This window comes from Lathamus discolor, chromosome 2, assembly GCF_037157495.1.
Source record: "Lathamus discolor isolate bLatDis1 chromosome 2, bLatDis1.hap1, whole genome shotgun sequence".
NCBI lineage: Eukaryota > Metazoa > Chordata > Aves > Psittaciformes > Psittacidae > Lathamus > Lathamus discolor.
The window spans coordinates 24,842,826-24,854,380 of record NC_088885.1 but is presented as its reverse complement, the minus strand read 5'-3'; the positions used below and the strand labels follow the sequence as shown (position 1 = coordinate 24,854,380).

Sequence of the window (11,555 nt, the reverse complement as noted above, 5' to 3'; positions counted from 1 at the left end):
GGGCAAAGGAATGGAAGTATATTAGTAGGGACCCAGGGATGCTACTGTTTTATCTGGCCGAGAGCAGAGAACGCTTTGATTTATAAACCGCCCCCCACACCGTAATCTCGTGTGGCAACAGGAGGGTATGGTCTTGTAAACGTCTTAACAAGCCCCCTTACGAAGCCGAGAGCAGCTCCACGCCGGAGGGGACCTGGCGTCTCCGCCCTTGGCCCGGCCCCGCTTGCCCGCCTCACGCAGCGCTCGGCGCTCGCTCCCGCTGGCTGCAGGGGCGCGCCCGCTCCAGGACACGCCTTTGGCCCGGCGGGCCGCCGCCTTCTTCCCTACCTCCTCCTCCTCCTCCTCCGCTGCTGCCGCCGCCCTTTTGCTTTCTCTTTCCCGCAGCTGGCAGCCGGTGGCGGCGCGGCCATGGACAACGGCAACGTCTACAACGAGACCACCGAGCCGCAGGCCAAGCCCTCCCGCTGCTTCGGATGTACCCTGCGGCACCTGTGGGGATGGCGGCTGCCGGACAAAGCGCTCCAAGTGGTGAGTCGCTCCGCTCCGCTGCCCTCCGCTGCCTTGCTCCCCTCAGCCCGGAGGGGAGCCAGGCCAGCGTGGCGGCTGCGGGCGGGCTGCCCGCGCGCTTCCACCGGCGGCGGCCGGGGACGCGCCGGGCCTTGCGCGCAGCGAGCACCCGCTGTCAGAATGGCCGCCGGGAGAGGCCCAGAGCCTCCCGGGCTGCTCCCGCCGTGTCACCGCTCCCGCCCGCCTGCTCTGCGGGTGTGCTGGCTGGCCCGCAGCGCAGCGCTGGGGCAGGGGCGAGTGAGCTACGGAGACCGCCGGCTTCAGCTCAATCTCCCGCCGCTTACAGACGGAACCCTGCCCTGGCAAAGTGCAGGCCGGGAAAGACGGACGCAACATCATGTTGTTAGCTGGTTATGTCTGTCCGTCCGTCCGTCAGGAAAGGGCTCACTTCACCGGGAAACCTGACTTCAGGCGCTGCAGAAGCACAGCCTGCCGTTGTTGTTGGTCAGTAAAGCTGAGCAGGCTTGTAACTTAGATGGAAAGCAGATGTGGTCTCTTACAGTGCCGTCAGCTCTAAAGGTTCAGATGAGGTTATGGGGAGGAAGTAATGGGCTCGTTCCTGTTTCATGTTCTAGCTACCAGAGCAGGTGCTGACATCTGATGGTTGGTTGACTAAGGTTCGTGACATCTGATGGTTATTTGTGCAAGCTGCGGTGCAGCTGCCTGCTGTCGTAATGGTTTAGAATCAGAGAGAAACCTCTCAGGAAACTTTGTATTTTCTTCTTAGGGCCACGTTGGATTCAAAACAGGAGATAGAAGCCTTTGGTTGGATCTCAGGGTAGGACAATAAAACTAGGAAGGGCTTGCTGAGTCGTCAGATCCTAACCTCCCTCTCTTGCTGCTCCAGCAGCCCGTTTATAAGTTTCTCATGCTGTGCTAGCCCTGCTAAAATCAGAGCACCCATTTCTGCCATGATTCATGGTAGAAAATTGCTCTAGAAATGCGCAGTGTTGATGGTGGCCTATTGTATGAGACGTCGCGGTGCGTCACTTCATGTTGTATGGTCCTGTGCCCACTAGGAAATAGAAGACTTGCATCCTGCTTGCGTTTTGCTCAGGAATGTTATTCCTGAATGGATTCAGCAGCTGGGCACATGATTCAGACTGCTGTCTGTTCTGTGCTCAGTGATGGGCCAGTGTGACTGCTGATAGGAACACAAGGAGCATCATTCTTGAGTCCTGATGGGGAGGCAGTGAAACCTACAGCAGGAAAGAAAGGGCAGCTGACCCTGAGTATCAGTTAAGATACATTTTTCAGGCAGCAAAGTGGCTTTTTAGTCAGATGTCTCATGTTTAGGGGAATTGTAGGTGATTTCCAACCCTTTCTCATTACTGCAGCATTGCAGAAAAGGGGATGTTTGGTTTTTAAACTTTGCCTCACGCACAGTCAGAGCCCTCAACCAGGAACGCAGTATTCTTAAATCCTCGTAAAAGTAACAGTAACACTGCCAAAAAGACTGTTGTCTGAGATAATAATAAAAAAAAAATCACGCCTGAGAATGATTTAAATAAGTAAATAAAATAGGACATAAACTTCTACATCAGATACTGGAGATTCATAAGGTAGGATCTGCAGCTAGATCAGATCTGTTGCTCTCAGGCAGCGTGTTTATGTAAGTAGGCTTACCAACTAAAACTATCACTTACACAAATGTACTGGTGTACCAAAGTCTTAAACTGTTTACCTGAACAGAGGCATTACCTAAAAAAACTTTCTGGGTAGGAAAAAAAGGAAAAATATGGTTATCCTAAACAGGATGAATAGCTGCTTGATATGCTTCTAAAGAATTAGGAATAGCACTTTATGGCCTATACTTATGCTTCAATGAGAGGAAAATGAAAACGGAGTTATAGTCATTCGCCCTCGTAATTTCCAACATTTTCCCCCTCCTTTTTTGTATCCCTTTATCGAAATGCACAGATCTTGGAGTTCTTGGTCAAAACACTTTAAACATCTTCAGAAATTCCTAAAGGTGGAAGCCTCAGTATCTGCAGTAAGAAAAATGTTACTGTTTGGGGAAAGTGATAATTTTTGGAAATGCCAGCAGTGATGCTGGTCATTAACATCTGTTAGCCTTGTGTCACAAGAATAGTGGCAGTTATTGTGATTATGCACTGATAATCACTTGTGTGGACTGCGGAACAGGGCATTGCACTCAGAAAATCAGTGGTCTTCATTATGGATGTGACCAAACCCATGTTTTCTATATTGTTTTCTTCTTTTTTTTTTTTTTTTTTTTCATAGGTGGAATGTTTTTGTTAATCCACGTCTGGTTCAGATTGTGCACAAAGGTAAATGGCACAGCACATACTGTGCCAAGATTGAGGTAGAAACAAATTCTTATCTAAAGCAGAAATCCTTGTCATCAACTATTGTTTGATTTTACCTAAAATGGCCTAACTGGAAAGGAAAACTGTAATTCAGTCTTAAACATCTCTTTTTCTAAGTTGTTCTCTTCCTATAGTAGGAAGTCCTGATTGTGGAGACTTACAGGATTAGTACATGCAGCCAACTGAATGAGAAGATTCTGTACTGGGAATAGCACTGCTGAGCATTTTCACAGGCCTGCTTTATTTCCATAGCACTCATTTGTAGCCTTTCACTTGCTAAATCTACTTTAGAAACTTCACACTTGTGTAGAAACTTCCAACATTAATGTCAGTATTAATGAATAACTTCTTGCTAGTAAGGGGTAGATAAAGATGTTTGATTTCTGGTGTACATATGGACAGGTAGGACTGAAAACTGTGTCTCCACCCTGCAGCCCGGGCAGGCTCTGAGCTGTGCCTTGACCCATGTGCCCACCAGTGCTGGCAGTGCAGGGCTCTGGGCAAGAGGGAAGGAAGGTGGCAGCTGACGGTTCTTGTCTTTAGGTCTTGCCCTGGGCTTCAGGGTGAAATAAATTCTGCCCAGGTTTTGCTCTCAAGAAAATGAGGAGTCGCCGACCTGCCCCTTTTCACTCTTTACTGGCAGATGCAGCAGTGGTATTCTGGGCATTGCCTGTTAGGGATTCTCTATGGGATTGGTGTGGAGAAGGCAGACAAAAAAATACTAGAAGGAGCTTTAGCTGCTTCATGGAAGCCTGTAGAGGCCTGCACTCATCCCAGGACTAATGCTGATAGACAAAGTTGGATCTCTGGCAGAACAGTTCTTGGGAAACTGAATGAAATGTGGAATCTTCTGGCTTGGTTAAAGTGGCACTAGATCTAGTAGTAGGATGTAACTAATATGCACATGAGTACTAGAGACAATAATCTTCTGGCTAATACTAGTAAAAACTTCTTGCTATATTATATAACTGTAAGCATATAAATTGAAGCTAGGAACTATTCTTTTAGTGGTATTTAAAACTGTTCTTTTGTTGTAGTAGGAAAACAGAGTAATCCCTTTTGTTTCTCATACTGATATCAAGAAGCAAGTTAAGAAACCCAAGCAGAGCTCTCTGGCAGCTTATAAATGTGCTGCTGATACACCACTTTAATCAAAGTTCTTGAAGCCAAAGCTTTTAAATTATGTACTCTCTTTTGTTATACAGCTTATCAATAAAAAATGAATATTGACTTGGACAAGTCCCACATAGGACTCCACTTGCTAAATCTCATGTATTTTATACTGAACCCTTTATAACTTTTCCCTGAGTGAGACTTTTTTTCCACTTGTTTGTACACTCAGTGGAGAAGGGTTTTTTCAGTTATTTAGTTCATATTATGATTATCTGGGCTTATAAATCCTTTTAAGGGGAGGTTTATTTCCTTTCTGTACTATTGCATCCTAGGTGAAGGGAATGGCATTCAGTTTTCAGTGTTAATAAAAAGAGCTAGAACTATACCTGAAAACGTATCTCTCACTTTAGCTGACCTTGTGGAAAATGTGAGATGGAAAGTCATTGGGTGCAGCTGAAAGCATATCTTTTGAAATGAAAATAACACTTAAAGATTGAAAATTCAGAGTTCAACACATTCCTCACCCACTGTAGGCACTGGCTTAGGTGTGAGGGCTGCTGAGGAGTTTGCTTTGCCAGCTGCTGTGGGACGGAAGGGAAGTATGCGGAGGCCTGATAGTAATATTGCAGTTTCCCAGCTCAGGTTCTTTCCCTTTCTGAGATCCTGTTTACTTTATGATCAGCATTTTGAAAACATGATGTTTTGAAGTGTTTTGCATGGTCTGGCTTAGCTGGGGAAGTTTACAGTTCCCACGTGCTAAATTGTTATTTTTGCTGTCAGAAAACTGAACCCCAAGGCTAGTGGTTATTTTCAAGAACAATTCTGAATTTTAGAATTTGATTATTTAAGAAAACCCATCAACTTCATTATTGCCTATATACTCCTATTAAAAATAGGTTCTTATACTCTTATTAAAATATATTTTTATTAAAAGTATGATCATCATCCTCGTATCAGTCTCAATTTTATAATAGAGACTGATTCCTACTACTACTACTTGTTTTAATTTTGTGAACTCCTTAGAATAATGCTGTATCAACTCTATGGCATCAAGGAAAAGCAAGAAGTGGCCAAAATTAGACACCATTTAAATAAAGCAGTATTCCTTCCTGTACACTAAAATAGTAGAAAATTCAGCAGCAGACGAATGGTGACTGTATAGGAATGAACTTGCATTATTCCCTCAAAACACACTGTAGCACGAAGGTGAACATAAGCTTCTGCATAGCTTAAACGCTGTCCAGCATAGCTTAAACATAACGTTTTGATTCCTGCAAGTACAGCTGAGGTGCTGTTGTTACTGAGTTATTAGGTACATATGCTTTCTTGAAGTGTTAACAAGCATGGTAACTTCAGCTGTAAACTCTCAGGGAGGGAACTGACTGTGTCAGTGTCATCCAGTTTCCCCCTCAGCCCTGGCCCCAAATGCATTTAAAATTAAATGCAGTTGTAAGTAGTGAGCAGTAGCATTTGAGCCTGTTCAGAGCAGGATGTGTGCCCTCCATGCTGCCTGCCTCATCTGCCTCCAACTGACAGTTGCACAAACCCACAAATCGTGAATCTTGACTGTCTAATCAAGAAGCCTTTATTAGGTGATGTGTGCTCAGCTCATCTGAATGTAGTTTACTGACCAACTTTAAGAGCAAGTATAAGCCATGAAAACAGGCTGAGAAAGCTGGGGCTGTTCAGCCTGGAGAAGCTGCATAGAGACCTCATAGCAGCCTTCCAGTATCTGAAGGGGGCCTACAAGGATGCCGGAGAGCAACTCTTCATCAGGGACTGTAGCAACAGGACAAGGGTTAGTTGGTTTAAACTTAAACAGGGGAAGTTCAGGTTAGATATAAGGAAGAAGTTCTTTACTGTGAGGATGGTGAGGCACTGGAACAGGTTGCCAAGGAAGGGGTAAATGCGCCATCCCTGGCAGTGTTCAAGGCGAGATTGCACAGAGCCCTCGACAACATGGTGTAGTGTGTGGTGTCCCTGCCAATGGCAGGGGGCTTGGAACTGTATGATCTTGAAGTCCTTTCCAACCCAAACCATGCTGTGATCCTATGAAATAATTATTTCTGCCTGTAAGAAAATAGTGCAGAATTTTACTGGGTGCTTTGTACATGGAGGATTTTCCTTACAGCTGCCTTTATTGATGTTCATATCATATTAATGTTTGTGTAAGATATTAAGAGACTTGATCCAACTGAGCGTGTTATTCATTTGCAGATTCTCTCTCTTCTGGCTGTTATTTGTGAAGAAATGGTGGAGAACTGTACCAACTGTGGTGGACTTTACTTCTTTGAGTTCATAAGCTGCGCTGCCTTTCTTTTGAGCCTCCTGGTCCTGTGTGTGTATTGCACAAATGCATATGAAGTATTTGGGAAAGATAAAGTAGGGAATGTGGTAAGGATTTAATTTATTTGTTTATTTTTTTAAACAAATCTTGTAAGTGCTGAAAGACTACTCTGGAGTAAAAAGGCTATGCAGAATAAGTCTCCTTTTATTCTTTATTTAAGGGGTAGATTAAAGTAGATTATTTTTAAAGAATGAATCAACTTTGAGAGTCCCTTTTATATTGACAACTTTTCCAAATTGTCATGGTGGTTAACTGCAAGATTTTAGGACATGTGTGGAAGTTTCTCACATAGACTAATACTACTGCATAGTTGTCACATCTATGCACGTATAGGGAGCACAGTTTACTGCCAGCATGATACTTGTAACTTGCCTGATTATCTATTTTCCTAATTGGTGTAGCCGAGCTCCTTTTTATAATAGTCATACTCATTACAGTTTATGCTCTTTTGTATTTCAGAAGACCCTACAGTGGCACAAAGGTGCTTTGTAATGTCAGTAAGAATATTGTACTGTTCTATAAGTGATCCTTCCTATTTATCTTCAGAGCAAACAGTAGGCTTTTTTATGTGAAGATACAGATAAGGGAGTATAGTAAGAGATGCGAATGAGCACATTTACTTACAAGTTTCTGATTTCCCAGGTGTTTTACATAGGGAAATGGTTGACCTGAGCTTGAATTTGATTGTGAAAAAAGTTAGATCAAATGAATGGAGTTTTTGCAGAAGACAAAACCAGGGGCATATCTAATGCAGGCTCTTTTAAATACTTGCTAATGTTAATGTTTTTTGGGATGCAGTTGTAAAATATATTTTTCTGAAGCCTATATTAGCATGAGAGTTTCAAAGCATAAGTTCACTGGTGGGATTAACTCAGCTGCTGTTATGACGCTTGTTCTTTTTCAGGTAGAATATCAAGAATTCTATAACATTCATCTTTTTTTATATTTGCAGAACATTTGGCTTGTGTCAGTCATAGGCGTCTGTTTTCTGGTAGCAACAATAGCACTTAGTGCGACCAGCTCTGAGTCTGCTGCTGGAAAAGCTGCATGCGTAAGTCTTCAAATTGCATGATTTACCTTGTATTTATCTTGTATGTGAATTTATCTGCCCTCTAAACATTACTCAATTTGAAGGGAAGAAACTGGGCAGGGAACAGAACTCAGCACAGTATGATTTTTCAGGAGGAATTAGCTATTTCAGACCTTCCAGAAACTTACCATAGGAAATCCAAAGAGCAGGCAGTTCTCAGGATTGCTGGAAAGCTCTGCATCCACTTGCAGCTCCTCAGCATTTGCAGCTTGCTTCTGGCTTCCTCAGATCTCCATCAATACTCCATCAGTATTTTGATGTTGGCATCTCTCACAACTTACTCAGTTCTCACATCCCATCTCTGAAATGCCTACTTTTCCCTCAATTGTCCTTCATAATTCCACCCCTTACAAAGTCAGCAAGAAACCATGTCTTTTGCCAGGCATTATAAAGCCTGTGTGGAGAATGCTGACTTGCAAAGGCTGCAGTAAGAGCAGCAGTTTCCTCAGTGCCAGAAATAGAAGAACAACAGGGCATGCATCTCCCAGGGAACACTGAAGAAGCTCAGGGCAAGGCACTGAAGAGGCTATGGGATGCTGTGGATGTCAGTTCCTCACTCATTTGGCACTTCTGTTGAATAACCTTGGAATTGTGAATGTGTGAGATTAAAAGAACACATTTTGAGTTTTCTTCTTGAATGAGAAAAAATGAGTTAGAAAAGAAAGCAGAATAATTCTGTGCACAGGCAGAAGGAGCTATTAGAGATACTCATTTTTGTGTAGTCATCTTCTGCGGTGTTGATATATTCACACATAATGGTTTGAATATAAAGTCTTTTAGGATTGTGTTCTGGTTTTGTGGTAATTTTTTTCTGGAGCTGGGAAAACAGAGACTATTGTGATTTAAGATTTACTAGTGTGAAATTGCTTCGGGGCAAACCAGTCATGTAAAATTAGAATAATGTATATGTTTCTTTCCTTCTTTGAAAGAAGCTGGTAAAACCAGCCTTCTCCTTACCACTATCTTGCCATGTCTAATAATGAAATATCATTAACAGAATGTCATTCCATCCCCCCCTTGCTAACCCAGTAAGGATTCGCTTAGGCTCTGCAGATCTGATGGCCCTTCACCTTCCATGTGGTACTCTTCTTCACATAATCCCTTTAATCAGCAGCTATCTCTTGGAGATAGCTCTACCACCAGTGCCATGCTGCTTTAATAACCAATTTTTGCAATAAAATTAATATACTTTTACTATTAAGGGCTGTTTAGAACGTATTGTAAGTTTCACACTTGATTAAGAAAATGAGAACTTAAAAAACTTTTGCATTAAGTGTGTAGAATTATGATTTCTGACCTGAAACTCCTGATTTAAGGAGGACTGTAATCTTCTTATATAAGCATTATGAACGTATGGAAATAGTCTAGCAAATCTCTCCAAACGATGTTAGAATACTGTTAATGTTTACACATTTTAGAATCATCTATTCCTTTCGCTTTCACAGGTATTTGGATTTCTTGCAAGTACTGCATTTTTAGCTGAAAGTATTACAGACTATTTTCACCGTCGGAGACAGCACGTCAGTGGACACTCTGAAAATCCTGCGCACACTCCGGGTGCCACAGAAAATCAGCCATTAAATCAGCAAAGCTAACTTTCTGGAATTCATTCTTTTTCTTTTTTTTTTTTTTTTTTTCTTTTTTTGGACTGGGGCAAACTAAAATGAGCTTTCAGTGCACTGTAGGTAACAACTTTTGTCTCTTCATTCCAGTCTATCTTGTATGCATTAGTCATCGCAAATCTTGATAGATCCTTAGGTCAAGTAATGGCATCCTGAGCATCGTGTTCTAAGGTAACTGGTCCTGCCACCTGTGCAGGTGACATAGACTAAAACCACTCATGTCTAAATAGAGTAGCTTAAGGACAATGATGTGCTGATCTGGTTTTGACAGAGGAGACTAATCAAGGTTAATGTGTGATACATGAATTCTGATCTATATCCTAAAGATATTTTCCATATAAAAGAACCAGATATTTCTGTTGAGAGTTATAAATTAGTATGGCAGAATTAATTTTTATACTTACTGGTCAAACTGTGAAGGAAAAGGGATACCTAACTGGAGCCTTATAACAATGCTTGCCCTTAAATGAGGGCTTTTGTTTTTACTATTCCTACATCTCAGTTAAGTCTGTGGGGATCAGTTCAATGGAACAGCAACTATAGGGGTTTTACGGGGAGGGGAATGTAATGGTGTATTAAGGAGGCAATTTTGCACCCTATTATTGTCAAAGTTTGCACTTGTGTGCCAGAATCTTCTTTCAGATTGTTTCAAAAGCTGTATAAGTTGCAGGAAGAAGAGCCAGCTGTGAGAGGAAAAAGGTGAAGAATAAGTATTTTCACAAACTAACCCCAAAAGCAACAATCTGAACATCAGTGAGAGTATTGTTGTACATTGATAGTGATGACTATTACTTCCCAGGTTAATACCATATGCAGGTTTTTCATGCATAGATAATGGTAAGTTTTGCCAGGATGGCTATGGACCCTACCGTTTTCTTAGTTTATAAATATGGCACTAGCTTGAGACTTTTTGCTACTGATTAGCTCAGGTGGTAAACAGGGAAATAAGCATTGTACCTTCGATTTGTCTTAAAAGCAACTGCAAGAAACACTACTGATGCAACATGTCAGGCAAGTCACGAACCTATTGGGCCACATGTTGATGGCTGCAAAGGAAATGCAGGGATGAAAAGGTATTTCTCAGATGTGTAAGATAGAAGCAAGACTGCTAGACTTCACTTAAGAGGAACGCTCTTCAAAAGCAGAGCAAATTGCTGTAAGCCAGGAGATGTTCTAAAATACCAAAGTAAATGAGAAAAGGGCAATTATGCAAAACCAATTCTTGTTTGAGTGCTTGTGACATTTGCCATGTCTTCCAGCAGTAACTCCATTTCATCAATACCCTAGTCTGACAAATCTATTCTCCTGTAACCTGCTGTGGCAGGATTGAGACTAAGCCCTCCAGAAATTGTCTGAGCAAGCTGTATTTGGAAAAGATTGAGGAAGCTGTTGTAAGACAAAGGACTGTAAAAAAAGGTCAGAGTTTTTTTCCAGTGCTGCCACTTTCTGATGCATGTGAATTTGTGATGCTGTCTCTCTAAGGTCTGAGACTTAAACTTAACACTGCACTTCGCTTGGAGGATGTAAGATTTTAGCAAGTGGTGTGAAGCATCAAATTTTAGCTGTAGTTTTGTTTAAGAGCTGTGCATAAAAGACAGGCTTTACTTCATAGAATTTCTTGCTTTGTGAAGAAGAACTCTTTAGGCAGGCCTTTTTTTATTTTTATTTTTATTTAATTTTTTTTTAATTTCGTTGTTGTCCGTTTGTCGGGAAGCCTGATCGTATTCTGGGTGTACAGAGCTTGCTGTAGCTGCCTCTGAATCATAGAATCAGCTGGGTTGGAAAAGACCTTTAAGATCATAAAGTTCAACAATTACCCCAGGGCTGCCAAGACCAGCACTACACCATGTCACTGAGGGCCTCATCTACACAGTGTTTGAACACTTCCAGGGACGGTGACTCCACCACTTCCCTGGGCAGCCTGTTCCAATGCCTGAGAATTGCCTTCACAGAGAGGGCTCTGTGAAGAAATTTTTCCTAATAGCCAGCCTAAACCTCCCCTGGTGCAGCTTGAGGCCATTCCCTCTGGTCCTAGTGCTTGTTACCTGGGAGAAGAGACAGACCCCACCTCACTACAACCTCCTGTCAGGCAGTTGTAGAGAGTGATAAGGTCCCCCCTGAGCCTTCTCTTCTCCAGACTAAACTCCCCAGTTCCCTCAGCCATTCCTCATTGCACTTGCGCTCCAGGCCCTTCACCAGCTCTGTTGCCCTTCTCGGGCTCCGCTCCAGCACCTCAATGTCTCTCTTGTAGTGAGGTGCCCAGAACCAAACACAGGATTTGAGGTGCAGTCTCACCTGAGTAAACTGGGTAGATCAGAGATGTTTGCAAGCAGTGTTACTGTAAGGGATCTGTAGAGTCACCTCTCTGCCTTGGCCTCCCTATCTATGGTATCTCTGCTGACACTTCAGGGAGAAACTGAAATACAAAGCAAGTTACTTTTATTAAAAGGTGCCACAAGGAGCTGGTGTCAGAAGAAGTGACTCTC

At 42.6% G+C, this 11,555-nt stretch overlaps 1 protein-coding gene and 1 long non-coding RNA gene across 2 annotated transcripts; both read left to right on the top strand.

Moving 5' to 3' along the window:
• Positions 1-162: 162 nt before the first annotated feature.
• Positions 163-11,001, top strand: CMTM6 (CKLF like MARVEL transmembrane domain containing 6). The gene is made up of 4 exons (XM_065666175.1): positions 163-528; positions 6,228-6,404; positions 7,310-7,408; positions 8,893-11,001. The coding sequence occupies exons 1-4, from the start codon at positions 409-411 to the stop codon at positions 9,040-9,042; spliced, it is 546 nt and encodes a 181-aa protein (XP_065522247.1). The 5' UTR covers positions 163-408; the 3' UTR covers positions 9,043-11,001.
• On the top strand, positions 543-1,308 carry LOC136007820 (uncharacterized). The gene is made up of 3 exons (XR_010609868.1): positions 543-1,011; positions 1,143-1,184; positions 1,295-1,308. It is a non-coding gene; the product is annotated as an uncharacterized LOC136007820 (long non-coding RNA).
• Positions 11,002-11,555: the final 554 nt, after the last annotated feature.

Excerpts from the sequence above, each read along its gene's own strand:
- CMTM6 (XM_065666175.1), top strand. The coding sequence starts at position 409 with ATGGACAACGGCAACGTCTACAACGAGACCACCGAGCCGCAGGCCAAG. Across the intron at positions 529-6,227 it reads CGGACAAAGCGCTCCAAGTG|ATTCTCTCTCTTCTGGCTGT; the intron begins GTGAGTCGCTCC and ends ATTCATTTGCAG. Across the intron at positions 6,405-7,309 it reads AAGATAAAGTAGGGAATGTG|AACATTTGGCTTGTGTCAGT; the intron begins GTAAGGATTTAA and ends TTATATTTGCAG.